General features: G+C 43.5%; 1 protein-coding gene across 3 annotated transcripts in view; it reads left to right on the forward strand.

Annotated features, from left to right (window-relative positions):
* RASA3 (RAS p21 protein activator 3) overlaps nt 1-15,043 on the forward strand; it is a 277,547-nt gene that overhangs the window by 163,875 nt on the left and 98,629 nt on the right. For all 3 annotated transcript variants that reach the window (XM_034758104.1, XM_034758102.1, XM_034758103.1), the window contains exon 4: nt 10,466-10,560. In XM_034758104.1, the coding sequence (XP_034613995.1) occupies nt 10,466-10,560 (95 nt within the window). The remainder of the gene's footprint in view (nt 1-10,465; nt 10,561-15,043) is intronic.

Here is a 15,043-nt window from a genome sequence, read left to right on the forward strand (position 1 = left end):
TGTGGATGCCTCCTCAATTTTAAGGTCCCCATCTTTCTCCAATCCCCCTACTGGGAGTAAGTTCCCAGGGTTTGGAAAGTCCCTCCCTATGAGCACTGGGTATGGGAGTTTAGGGACTACACCTGCTGCTACATCAGTAGTGTTCCCTTGGATCTCGATTTTTACTGGGATGGTGGGGTAGTAACTAACTGTCCCATGGACACATGTTATCCCCGTACGTTTAGCCTGCAGCAGCTGACTACGCTTCACGAGCTTCCCCGAGATAAGCGTGATAGCACTCCCTGAATCAACCAGTGCCGTGGTCCCTACCCCATTTAGTTTCACTGGTCTGGTATACATATGTGGGGTTAGTGAGACCCCCACAAGGTGGATTGGGAGCATGGATCTGCCCAGTTCCCCAGGTTACACTGCATAGGCTCCTCAGCATTGGGACACTGTGCAGCTATGTGTCCCCACTCCCCGCAGGCATAACATCTGTATGGAGCCCTAGGCGTTCCCCGGTTTCTTGGTTTGGGCAGTCTAACATCACGATCCTCTTCTCCCTCAGTGCTCTGACTCTTTGTGGCCTCTGATGGGCCTTCAGCCTCTCTCTTTTTCCACCTGGGCCCTCCTGGTGGCCCAGTCACTCAAACTTTAGGGCTTGGTGCTGCTAGTTTAACCCGGGGTGCCTCTTCCTTAACTGGTCGGGTCAGCTCCCTTGCTGTCCTTCGCCTCTCTACCAGGGCGACAACCTCGTCATAGGTGGAGGGTTCGTTCTGGCCTACCCAGGCCTGAAGGTCTGGTGGTAGTCCCCTCATGTATTGGTCGATTACCAGAACCTCTAGTATCTCTTCTGGACTCCGGGAGTCTGTTTGCAACCACTTTTGTGCGAGATGGATGAGGTCATACAATTGGGACCGCGGGGCTTTGTCTTCCTGGTACCTCCAACCGTGATACTGCTGGGCCCGCACTGCTGTTGTTACCCCAGATCTGGCCAGGATCTCTGCTTTCAGCTGGGGGTAGTCTGCCGCAGCCTCTTCAGGCAGATCATGGTAGGCCTTCTGGGCCTCCCCACACAGGAATGGGGCAAGGATGCCAGACCACTGATCTCGAGGCCAGGCCTCCCGTAGGGCTGTCCTCTCAAAGGCCAGAAGGTATGCCTCTACATCATCCTCCCGTGTAATTTTCTGCAGCCAATGGCTGGCCCGTATGAGCTGCGTCCCATCATGGCCGTGATTCAGCTCTGTAAGGGACTTTACCTGGTTTACCAGTTCCCACAACATAGCTCGGTCTTGAGCAGCCTGGTCCATCAGCAGGCGATTAGTCTCTTGCTGCAGCCGCACTGCCTCCTGTTGGGCAGCTGCCTGGACACTGGTAGCCTCTTGCTGGGCCACTGTAGCATGTATCAGTGCCCGCACTACGTCATCCATTGTGGTGGGAAAATAAAATAAACCCTCTCCCTCTTTTTGTTTTTGTGTTATTTTTTTTAAATCACCCTCCTTCTTCCGCCGCGCTGTGCATCCCAAGATCCCACTTCTGACACCAGTGTGACAAAGTTCTTCCTCTATCTTGGGGGGTCCTGCGCTTATTGGCGGATTTTCTTGCCTCAGAGATTCACCATGTGGGTTGGGGAACAGCCCAGAGACTCCTGTACCCCACTGGTCTGGATCTGTCACAATAGATGAGGAATATGGGGGCTACAAGGTGCTCCCCCGAGGTATAAAGTGTGTCAGTTCCCTACCCCTCCAACAACTGACCTCTGTCATCCCTGGTCAAGGATCATGCTCCCCTTGATTTGGTAAGAGCAGAGGCCTAATCTCTAGTGGATTTACATGCAGTAGAAGTGGTATTACCAGATCAGAGAGGAAGAGGTTGTTGACTCGTGTTATTTTTCTAATTTCAAAAAAGGATGGGGGCCTTTGCCCTCTTTTGGATTTAAGAAAATTAAACACCTATATAAAGAAACTTTGTTTCAGCATGTTCTCTCTCCCTTCTATAATCCTTTCTGTTTCCTTTCAGGATTGGTTTGCAGCTATGGATTTAAAAGACACATATTTCCATACATCAATAAGACCTTGTAATCAGAAATATCTGAGTTTTATAGTGGGGGAGGACCATTTTCAGAACAAGGTCCTCCTTTTTGGGTTGTCTACAGCACCCAGGGTATTTACAAAATGCCTGTATGTAGTAGAAGCGTTCCTAAGAAGGCAGGGGATGTTTGTATATCTGTACCTGGATGATTGGTTAATAAAAGTGTCATCCAAGGAAGACACCCTACTGCATGTATAACATGTTTTCCTCTTTGCCAGTCTGGGATTATAAATAAATTGAGAGAAATCCATTTTAATCCCATCCCGAAGGATACGCTTTATTGGGGGGAATACTAGATTCAAGTATGCCAAAAGCTTTCCTTCCAGAGGAGAAATTTATAGAAGTAAAAATGTCTATAAATCGCCTTTTTCAATGCCCACAACAGCCAATACTTTTTTTTTTCTACGGTTGCTGGATCTATTGGTGTCAGCCATGCCAATGACGCCATCTGCTCATCCTCAGATGAGGGAACTTCAGTACTGATTACCAGTAAATTACAGACTGGGGACATGTATTGCAAACTAGTAATTCCACCCCAGGTTTTAGCACCACTAACATGGTGAGCAAATGTTCAAAATGTAATGAAGGATATGCCTTTCAGTTCCCTTCCTCCACAGGTAATACTTACCTCTGATGCATCCACACTGGGATAGGGGACACATTTGAACAACAGGCTGTTAATCAGAGCCTCATTGGTCAATAACTGAAAAGGATCTACACATCAGTGGCTTAGAGCTGAGAGCAACATGATTGATTTAAAGTCATTTCTACCTCAGGTCAAACACGAGGTAGTTCAGGCGGTAACAGACAATATGATGGCATTATATTATCTGAACAAGTAAGGGGGTGGGGGACACTTATTCCCTACTGTTATGCATGGAGTCAAAGAAACTTTGGAACTGGTATATAGATTGTCATCATCCAATAGCAATCCATGAAGCAGGGAAGTAAAACCCGCTTGCAGATTATCTGAGCAGGTCAACATGTCAGATGCACGAGCAGTCTTCGAAGGACTGAATAATAAAACATCCTTTCAGTTTGGGGGGGAGGGGGAGACTCCCATAATAGACCTCTTTGCATCCAGCAGCAACAGGAAGTATCAGAAATTTTGCTCAAGCACAGGTGGAGACAGGGAATCAATACTGGATGTCTTTCTAATACATTGGGGTCAGGGCTTAATGTATGCTTCCCCCTTATTTTCCCTCATGCAGAAAGTGATAAACAAGGTCAGACGGGCAAGGATTAAGTAATTTTAATAATGCCAACGTGGCCCAGGTGACAATGGTCTCTAGACTTAATTCACCAGTGAAGAGAGCTAATGGACCCTCTGGCACTGGAGTTGTCACAATACCACAGAATGGTTTATCACCCTGATCTTCAGTCTCTTCATCTTAAAGAGTGGGGAATAGGACTCTGGGAGTGTCAGAAAACAGTTGTTTGTTACAGATGCAAAATGTATTGTTGCATTCCAGGAAATAGTCCACACAGAAGTGTTAGTCATAAATGGAAAAGATTTTTATTGTGGATTTCCATTTATGATATATATCCATATACAGCACCCATTAGTTATGTTTTACAATATTTATTATACCTTAAAAAAAAAAAACAGGTCTTTCACTATCTTCAGTAAAGGTTAATCTCTCAACCATATTAGCATATCACGTACCTGTGGGGAGGAAATAAATTTTTACTAACGATGTAGTTAAAAGGTTCTTAAAGGGTCTAAATAATTTATACTCGCCAATAAGATGCTCTATGCCATCTTGGGATTTAAACTTAGTGCTTTCACGTTTGATGAGACCTCTCTTTGAGCATTTAGGAAACTATAATTTATTTTATTTGTCTGTTAAGACAGTGTTTTTAATACCCTTCACCTCTGCAATGCTTATAAGCGAACTACATGCATTAATCACTGATCTGCCATTTACTGTTTTTCATACGTGCCCAAAGTTTTTTACCAAAAGTGGTGTCCGATTTTCATATAAAGCAGTGTATAATTTTACTATTTTTCCCCAAACCCTAATCATATGATGGAGAGGCTATATTACATACTCTAGATGTTAGAAGGGCTCTAGCCTTTTATTTAGATAGGGCTAAACAATTTAGACAGCACCAAAATTTATTGCTTATGAAAGAAAGAATGAGGGGAAACTATTTCTGTATAAATGCTTTCAAGATAAGTTATATTATGTGTTCAAGTATCTTATGAATTGAAAGGGTTGTCCCTTCCTCAGGGAGTTAGAACACTGTCTACTAGATCAAAAGCAGCCTCTATGGCTTTTTCTAGACACTATTCCTCTAATAGAAATATGTAGAGCTGTTCTGTTCACACTTCCACTAAACTCCTTAGATTTAGAATCTAGTTTTGATGCAAGATTTGGCAAAGCAGTCCTGCAGTCCCTATTTAATTAGGACTTTGTAGTCTCACCCTCCTGGGTCAGACTACTGCTTTACTAACCTATCCCATGAGTGGGAATATACAGAGAATGCTTGAAAGAGAACTGAAGGTTACTTACCTGTAACTGAGGGTCTTAAAGACAGACTGCAAATTCACACTTCCCGCCAGCCTGCCTCTCCCTGCTACCTCAGACTCCTACTTACTAAAAGGGCTTAGGGGGAAGGAACTGAAAATCCTCACTCTGGGATGTTCAGTGTTCACTGAAGGGATGGGTGAGGGAGGCGTCTGAGCGCTCCAATTGCTAGAATTCTACAATTTAGGCTGTACCAATCAGAGCATCCCATGAGTGTGAATATGCAGAGTCCATCTCAAAGAACCTCAGTTACAGATAAGTAACCTTCATTTAATTTACAGTTAGTTTTGAGTGTGTTGGATATTCCCTTTCACTTTGGTGGAAATATTAAATGAGAGAAAATAACGAATGCAAAAAAGGCAGATAATGGCAGTACTTTGTAGCAGAAAGCTTCTCCCTTAACCTAGCCAAATCCTGAAAAGAATGACTGAAGAAAAACATCTCCACTTTAGGCCCCCAGCTGGTATTCTCATGGGCGTGTAAGCAGCTCAGGATGCAGACCTGTGACCTTGAGTGTACAGATCAGTTAAAAACAGGAAACATGCCACCTCATCAGATCATTTAGCACAACACTAAGAGAATAGTTAATCCTGTATACCCTTCATGTGACCGATACACAATTATTTATCCTCTGTTTCAATCAAAAGTGTAGGGGAAATGATGACAAGATTCTATTTATTCTGGAAACTTATACCCCAACTCTAACCTGAGGACTCATTATTTGAAGCAAGTTTTTTTGTTTTGTTTTTTTGCTAAGTGTTTGCACATACACATGCTGGAACCTGGATATAACAAAATCTTGTGTATAATGAAGTGCTTTTTGAGGTGGGGAGAATGACTTCACGGTTGGCCTACATGAGAAAGGAGCTCTTACTCCCAAATAGAACCTCTCTGTGCTGTCTGATTGACTGGTGGGTTATGCTGGTGTGGTAGTGGGCAAGGAGGTGGTGCATAGATGTTGTGTTCAGGTAAGCTGTTACCTGGAGGGGCAAGGAACTCATGCAAATAAACCTAATGTGGTTCTGTGAAAATCCTTCCTCTCTGCTGGAGGTGGAGTTTTTCTCTCCATCTGTGTTGACATGTTTGCTGAACAGCTGTGCCTTTCTCAGATGAATACTTTCAAAGCTGAGGGGATGCAAATCTTTAGAATTGTTACGGTTTAGTATTGAGGAAACCCATGAAGTCCTCATTCTGATATTTGAATTCCACGAGCTGTTTGCTCTTGACTTGAAGGAAGACAAAAAAAGAATTCTATGCTAAACCAAACATCATATTAGATAAGCAGTGGGAAGTTTTATCTAGAGCAATAAATCCCTACTAGGAGAAATCAAGATTATAGGAGGAGAGAACTAATTCTGCCTTTATCATGCACTGGACAGAAGTAGCTTATGGGAAGTAGAAAGATGTAACTGTCATCCACTAGACACATAAGGGAGTAATAAAATAGTGAACACATAAATATAGCCACCATACAAATAAAGGAAACAGATAACTGAGTTACATGAAAACAGTCTTTAAGAAATCCTCTCATAAATTAGAATTAGCCTGAGATATAAATTGCCGTACAGTCTGTTCAATTACATTTACACTTAGAAATTTATACTTATGAGAAGGAAAATGGGTATAGTTTGTTTGGATTATATACAGAATATATTAATACACAAAAATTATTGTGAAACAGTGTTTACATAACTGACACACAACCGCAAGATCAAGGAAATGAAAAGTTATGCTACCTAACAATACCTACGCTCTACTTCTCCACTCTCAGGCCCACAACTTACCCATTCCACAGCCTTAACGCTGTCCCTTCAACTTCTCATTTTTCGCACGCCCTTTTACCAAAGTACCCAACACTAATAGTTGTTCATGTTTGGGACAGCAGTTTCTTGTATTTGGCAAAGGAAGTGCTGAAAGTCTGGACTCCTAGTGAGGGAAAAGTTAAGATTGTGGTGCGTGGTCTGAGGTGTGTTGAATTAATTTAAATGGAATAAATGGGCCCAAAGGAGTCAAAGTTATTAACATTAACAACCTTTCCAGTTTTAAACAAGGCGCAGGGTTCCACATACAGACACCTCAGCTTGCTTAGGAGGTAGCAAACACCACTACAAATCCTTTTAAGCTTTTAGTAAAGATACAGAAAAAAGAAGGAAAACAAAGCATTTGAACTGTAAAGTATGAAGTAAAACTTTCATGTTAACAATATCCCTTTAGCTGTAGAGAATATTTAGAAGGAAAGAAACCCTGCTTGACTGGCTCTTAGATGGTATTAAAGACGGTAATAAATGTACTTTTGGGGGTGGGGAAGAGATAAAGTTAGTTAGAATGGGCTGGAGCTGTTGCTGAAGTCTGTTCCTGTTTCCTAAAAGACAAAACAAGACAAATACACACAAGAGGGGAGAGAAAAGAATAACAAAGACAGAAAATGTAGCTTCTGTGTTTGTTGCTAACTGTCCCTTGCAACCTCACTTCTGGAAAAACATAGGCACAGTGCCTGAATTGCATTTGTGTCCCCAACAAAGCAGCAGTTTACTGATCAAAACAGTTGTACCTCCATATTAATCCACTAGATGCTGGATGAATGAATCCATGGTCCAAAAATATTTATACTGTAGTTGCATACTATAGCCCTGATCCTGCAATTGGACCTGTGCAGGCTGGCCCTTCTGGAGCTCAAAAGAAGTCGTCCGAACTCTGCACAGATCCAGTTGGAGAATTAGGGCCTGTATAATGTGTCGGCATTTGTGCTGTTAATATTCTGATCTAAACTAAATTACCTAAGAGCTTTCTATGGGAAAGTTCCATGAAATGAAGGTGACTGTGAATGGAATTGGCCGATGAAATCGTGCCAAGGACATTGCTTGTGAGGTAATTGTTACATGCAGAGTCTGGCTAGAGAATTTCTACACTGGATTAAAAGAGTATCATAAGCGAAAGAGAACAAACAATTTCCAATGAGAATCCAAAGAAGTTTTTGGGAGGTCACGTGGATTTACTGTATTCACATGCTCGTTAGAGAAGCCAGTTTGCCCATAACAATTGAAGCCTAGAAAGTACATATCCATAATTCCTTTACAAATACATTCTCAATAACGTAACTTCACCAGTTATCTGTTCCCCATAAATAATTCAAATATCTGCTATCTTACACTTTAGGTTTGTGTAATTTAATGATTGGCGTCCTGAGAAGTGAGAGTCATTAACTCTGCACATCCAATAAAAATACTGTAATGAACTTTCTGGCTCATTATTTGACACTATGTTAATCCCCAATTTAACATCCAGTCAGTAGAGGGGTCTAAAACAGGGGTTCTCAAACTGGGGGTCAGGGGTTATTACATGGGAGATAGTAAGCTGTCAGCCTCCACTTCCAAACCCCGCTTTGCCTCCAGCATTTTAGAATAGTGTTAAATAAAAAGTGTTTTTAATTTAGAAGGGGGTTGCACTCATAGGTTTGCTGTGTGAAAGGGGTCACCAATACAAAAGTTTGATAAACACTGGTTTAAGGACAGGAAGGGGAAGTGTTGAGCTGAGGTCAGAGGAGTTCATGAATGAGTCAGAGGCTGCACAGAATTAGTTAGGAGCCGAAGGCCAGGGGCAGGAATCTGAGGGAGCCTGGTTGTGGAGAGAGGGCAAGGCACCAGGGGCAACATATGGCTCCTCCATTTGGGTAGTCTGCTGGCACCCAGACCATGGCCCTGCCCCCACTCAGCCTCCTCCCCTGAAGCCCTGCCCATACTCCACCCCTGGCCCCGCTCATCCCCCTTCCTGAGGCCCCCGCTGCTCACACCTCTTCGCCCTCTCCCCTGCCCGCTGGATGGCAGGCTGCTCACCACTCATGTGCGCCTCTTCACCCCCTCCCACGAGGCCCCTGTGTAGGCGGAGTGGGGACAGGAAGAGGCAGAGCCTTAGGAGAAGAGCGGGGCCCCAGCCAGGATGCCCACCCTTTCAGTGGTGGCATGCTCCAAAGGCGGTATGCTGGCTGTTTGGGGAGGCTTAGCCTCCCCTGGCCTCTTATACCTGCCGCCTATGCAAGGCACTTTAGGAACTGGGGCTAAAAGGGTGGGAGCTGGCACAGGAAGCAGCTTGTTGGTGACGAGGGGCAGTGGTAGCTGTAATTCATAGCTACTTGGGAGCAGCTAGAAAACAGGGGAACACTGTGTGGAAGGGTCTGAACGCAACTGAGAAAAGGGCTGAACGCTTGTCAGGGGATACTTCAAAATATGAGTTATAAAACTTACTTAAATGCTCATTCAAGTTTTCTTGTAAGAAATCAAGCTAGAGTGTGCCAACAAGATAAGTGATTTTAGTTCATTAGTTTGTTTATTCCTTGCTTTGGAAATATTATCTATAGATCCTTGGGCTTTAGTTTATATGCGATAGGAATATCACTGACCCTTTGCCAAGCCATGGTAGATTTGGAGGCCTTGCAGGTAGGTTTCCCATGGGAAGATAAATCAGTGACGGCATTTTTCTAAGTGTAATTTTTTTTTGTTTTGTTACAAACTGTACACAAATCCTGATTCCTTGAACAAACTGCACACAGGGAACTCCCTTTTGCAGAAACTTCAGCTACAACACCACTGCCCTTTCACCAAGAGGCAGCTGTCTTGCGTCTCTTTCTCTCAACTTAAAATACTTTGTTCACTGTGCCTCCATCAGTCAGTCCTTGGGAAACCAACTAGCCCAGAGCTGCTGTCTGAGAATCACAAGGTCTTCTGGGGCTGGCTATCAATCCTCCTCTTGTACAACTGCTCTGTAAACACACACAAAAAACCTCCTCCGAAAAGGTTTTACTGCCAATCAGAGAGTACTTGACACAACTCCCTTTAGGACCATCTGGATGTGGTGAAAGTTTCAGCCCTAGGCCCAGATTTTTAAAGGTGTTTTGGCGGTGATGCACTCAGTGTTTCAATGCCTAACTGATTTAGGAGCCCAAATCTCACTTTCAAATAGGATTTAGGCATGTGCAGCAATCCCTAAAACCTTTAAAAATCTGAGCCTTAGTGCTCATATGTCAATTCAAAACACACATGGAATTAGAGCCTGTTATTTTAGTTAGATCATATAAGCTTTAGTGGGAGTTAAAATGTAAGGGTAGCGCTAGCGTGTACTTTCCTTGATGTAAATTTAGAAGTAGTGTGTACCTGTACATGCGAATAATGATTCTTGTCCTCAAGTGGATGGCTCTCTATTAGTAGAATGAAAGGTCTTTGCAAACTTTAAGCCTCCAAACTTCTTGTGAGTAAGGTAGCTGTATCTTAACCAATTTTTAGGTTGTAAAATGACAGTCTATGTGTAAAGTTCAGAGTCACACAGCCAGCCAATGCAGAGTTGGAATTAAAATCTAGGGGTTATGAGTTGGTGTCCCCTGCTTCAACAGTGCTTTCTGCTAAAAAAATAAAAATAAAGTAAAATGTATGTATTATAGCCGTGTCCACTAGTTTAGTTGTGAGTCCAAACCTACCACAATGCCTGGAACTTTCCATTGGGATTATTATTAAAATGGCAGGACAATGCCAGTAGGTTTTCAAGGTTCTGGCATGTTTATTGTAGCATCATGGTATTTTACTGTAAACCCGGTCATAACAGATTGATTCTGTACAGTACTCCAACTTGTTAAATGAGTATTCTGTAAGGAATTTCAAAGTCTTTCATGATGAGAAGTAGAAAAAGCCTCTTGCCATAAAGAAAATTAATGCATTGTCTTGCTAGTCTTTCATAGCCTGATAGCACTGATTGTGGGGAATAGTCATTAGATCACTGGTTTGAAAAAACTGTTTACATTCAAGTCCTATTGAAATGAATCTGTGTGTAACAATCATACGTTTTAAACAAAGCTTCTTGATTTATTTGGTTTCCAGGAAAAGTAGCTATACAGAAGGAAGATCTGCAGAAGTACCATAACAGAGACACCTGGTTTCAGCTACAGCATGTTGATGCTGATTCAGAAGTACAGGTGAGATTTCTCCCTTGTCAAGGTATTTTATAATGCCACCATTGAAACTTCTAGGGCCATCTAATTACAGAAAATAAGATGGCATAGATATGGAAGTGTCATTAATCACTACAGTTGAGGTTACGTTGATATTTGTAATTAGTGTGTGTGTGTGGATTTTTTTTTTAAACTGGTGATATAAGGTGAAATTTTGGTCCATTGAAGTCAATTTTTTGTATTGATTTAATTGATTTCAAGACTTTTGTAATTTACCATATGGTTAAAGCTATATAAACTACAGGGATAGTGTGAAATAGGATGGCTAGCTACAAAATACTAAATATCCTGAAGATTTTGCAGATAACTGTTCAGTCTTAAAGGGACACTGTCAACTTGAAAATCAGGGTTCCAAGCGCCACCTAAAATTATTATTATTATTACACAAAAAAACTGTGTGAAAAGAACATTATGAAGCTTCCAAATTCAAACTCTCAAAAGTTAGGAAGTACCAGAATTAAGGTTGCCTGTGCTGGATCTTAGAAAGGTGGCAACCTTAAGAATAGGTGGTGCTGTCAGCCTTGCCTTTAATAAATGGAAAGTTATCAAGAAAAAAAAATTGTGTATTTTCAGCTTACTTTGTGCATTTGACAGCTTTCCACATGTTGTCAGTTACACTGATCTCCTATTTAGTCATACTCTCTGTTGCCTGGGAAAACTCTTAATGTCAACAAGGAGCAGAAAATACATTATAAAATGTATTGAGAAGTTTGTGTGGGGAGGGGGGAAGCACGCTATTTAGAGAGTGCTCTATCAGAAACTGGAATCTTTTATAAAAATTTTAAAAAGAAACAAGAATCAAGTTATCCCTCTAACTTCTTTGATATCCAGACAACTGTAGATTTCAGGGACACCTTTCTAATGGCTCCTTTTTGTGTCTACTAGGCCTCTTTTGAACCAGATTCCATTTTTAAAATAACAATATTTTCCTTAAATAAGAATTGAATATTGTAGGTCACCTTCTAACAATGAATATTAGCGTAGGAGCCCCCAGACACTGCGGTCTGAGTACAGTGCAGTGTTTTCCTATGCATGGAATGGGGAAATGCTACTCAGATACCACAGCGTGGTATCGCTTTTGGCATATATTGGCTTTTTGATCTGCGTGTGTGTGCGTGCACACGGTGTACAGGAAAATGAATGTGTATACTGTGTATAAGACATATTCTGTACAATGGTGAGCACGAGCCGGTTCGCACCGGTTCACAAGAACCAGTTGCTAAAATTAGACGCCGGTGGGCCGGGCCGGTGGGCAAACAACACCGGTCCGCAGGCCACATCCAGCCCGTGGGACCGTCCTGTCCCCCACCTGAACTCCCAGAAGTCCCAGCTGGGACCTCCCCCAGCCCCTCCCCTGCTTTCCCTCCCTCCCCCAGAGCCGCAGCATGCCGAGTCGCCGGCAGCTCAGTTCAGCTCCCCAGACCTGCCGCTTTGAGCAGCCGCTGGCAAGGTGGGGAGGTAAGGGGCTGTGAGCTTCCCCCCCCCCCACCCCCCCCCCCGTTCCCCATCCCCTGACCGCCCCCCAGAACCTCTGCCCCATCCAACCTCCACCCCCCTGCTCCCTGTCCCCAGGACTCCCTGCCCCTTATCCAACCCCCCGGCCCTGGCCTCTTACCATGCCACTTACCCCGCTCAGAGCCGCGTGGTAATGCCGGGGTGGAGCTGCGAGCTCCGGGCCGAGTGGCGGGAGCTCAGGCCCCGGTGGAGCCACCACGCCACTGCAGCGCTGTCCAGGGCTGCTCCTGGACGCCGCTCACTGAGGCTCCGAGAGAGGGGGGAGGCGGGAGTAAGCGGCATGGTAAGGGGCTGGGGCCGGGGGGGGGTGGATAAGGGGCAGTAAGTCCTGGGCACGGGGGGGGTTGAATGGGGCAGAGGGTCGGGGGGGGCGGTCAGGGTACGGGGGAGGGTTGGGTAGGCGGGAGTTCTGGGGGTCTGTCGGGGTGGTGGTGGATGGGGTCGGGGCAATCAGGGAGCAGGGTGAATTGGGTAGAGGGTGGGGTCCTGGGAGGCAGTTAGGGTGGGAGGTCTCGGGAAGGAGTGGTCAGGGGACAAGGAGCGGAGGGGGTTGATGGGTTGCGGGTTCTGAGGGGGGCAGTCGGGGGCAGGACATGGGTGGGGGTCGGATGTGGGAGGGATAGGCTGTTTTGGGAGGCGGGTGGGGCTTGTACTCACCAGGCAGTTCCCTACCGGGTCTTCAGCGGCACTTCGGCAGCGGGTCCTTCACTCGCTCCGGCACTGAAGGACCCGCTGCCACCGTGCCGCCGAAGACCCGGTAGGGAACCGGTTCCTAAGATTTTGGCAGCTCATCACTGATTCTGTAGACATGTGTTTTAGGTGTATGTACTATGCAGTGAAGCATACTTACACTGTACTTTAAATATATGTAGTTTTGCTTATTCCAAAAAAACAAAGTTGGGTATCCTACAATTATGAGCATGATATGGCGGCATTGTCGTAATTGCTGTTCCAGTTCAGTCTGTAACGTTCTCTGGTAAAATATTGATCCTTTGTGTGTCTACATCACAGAAAGGCTTTTAAGGGCATTGAAATCTATTTTGTTTACTCTCGCTTCTCTCTTCTTCTTCTCACCTAGAAGGCTCTTGTGGCAGTAGTTTTAAAACAATGGATTGTATTAGTGTTTATTTCCTGCAGGATATGAAAACTTTCCCTTATAATTTATCAGCTGACATGAACCAATATTTGCATAGTACTCAGCCATGTTGATTTTGCTGTAATATTGACATGCAGTTTGCCTGTGGGAACTATATTACACCAAGGAGACTCTCTAGGAGAACACTGATCATTTGTTACTGAAGTTCTGAGCTAATAAAGCAAAGGTTTGTGAAATATTCTAGTTTGAGGATAGTGAGAGCATAATATTAGCTGGAAAGCATGTACTGTTTGTGATTTTTTTTTTTGTACTGCTTATCACTTCCTCTGTTTGTATCTTTATAAAAAAAATGGTTAAAAGCTGTTTCTGGCTTCTGTGATAAGCAGTTATTACAACTAGTAGAAATATCAGTAGCATTTGGACAATTTCACCCTGTTGCTTAAACTTCTCATGTAAGGTTTGTTAGAATATATTACAAGAGATTTTTATGTTCCCCGCTATAATGGTGGGCAGACTTGGAAATACTCTGTGAGGACTGCTATGTAAGGAGAAGGTAATCCAACAAAAGGAGTAAAACAAAGGCTGATTTGTACTTGTGGTAGGTGTCTCAGCTGTACCTCTTTTTTGAAAATGAATTTTATACATTTGTTAGGGGAGAAGATGAAGTGTGGAATATGTTTAACAAAACTGGTGAAAAATGTGTAAAATGTTTAATCAATTCATTTTCCTTTGTGTCTCTCTCTCCTCAAAACTGTTCTAGAAAGTGGCTGATAATTGTTCACACTGAAACGTGCAAAAAAACCCCAGCCCTGTAGTGTGCAAACAAGAAGCCCCTTTAGTGTGCAAACTAGCACTTAAATATTCTGGCAGTGGTCCTCAGAACCATAAAATCTAGTGGATTAAGCACAGGGCTAGGTGCCAAGAACTCCTGAGTCCTAGTCCCACCTCTGTCAGTCAGTGGCCTTAACATGTCTTTCCAATTTTATATAGCAAAGTTAGTGGATGCTGCTTAAGTGTTTGACTTGCCTAGGTAGCCCTGTTGCCTAATAGATTAGGGTTAAGACTTGTGGAAATATTTGCCTAATTAATTCATGGTGGAACTGGGTACTAATTTGTGTTTCTAAAGTGCTCCTTTGTAAGTTCAGAGTACTAAAGCAAACCAGTGAAATAAACTCCAGAGTTGTCTTTGTCCCTGGACAATGGACATCTAATCATGCTAGTAATGCAGCTTTCAACTCAGATCATTATGAGGATCTGTTGAGTGACCTGGTGGGGTGAGCAGAATTGCACTGAGATAACTTAGCTCACTTCTCTCAGAGCCATGATGGTGGGCAGTTGCTCTTCCTTGAGAGAGCTCAATTACGGAGTCCTTGAAGACCCAATCTTCTCTTTTCCTGTTAAACATCTATTCCTAATCCTTACCTTTAGGGGGAATATGTGGGACATTATGAACTCCAGTGTGGGAAATAGCTAGTTTCACATCTAGTGTAGGCAGTGTGATGATCCCCATATCTCCATGCCTGAGAGCAGCAACAGGATGAAGAAAAATTATGTGAAGCAATACATAGGCAAGACTGTATTAATGTTAGTAAGAAGGAAACATTCTGAAGAATTTTCCAAAGCTATACCGACAGGTTTCAGAGTAGCAGCCGTGTTAGTCTGTATCCGCAAAAAGAAGAACAGGAGTACTTGTGGCACCTTAGAGACTAACAAATTTATTAGAGCATAAGCTTTCGTGGACTACAGCCCACTTCTTCGGATGCATATAGAATGGAACATATATTGAGGAGATATATATACACACATACAGAGAGCATAAACAGGTGGGAGTTGTCT

This window comes from Trachemys scripta, chromosome 1 (genome assembly GCF_013100865.1).
Source record: "Trachemys scripta elegans isolate TJP31775 chromosome 1, CAS_Tse_1.0, whole genome shotgun sequence".
Lineage (NCBI taxonomy): Eukaryota > Metazoa > Chordata > Testudines > Emydidae > Trachemys > Trachemys scripta.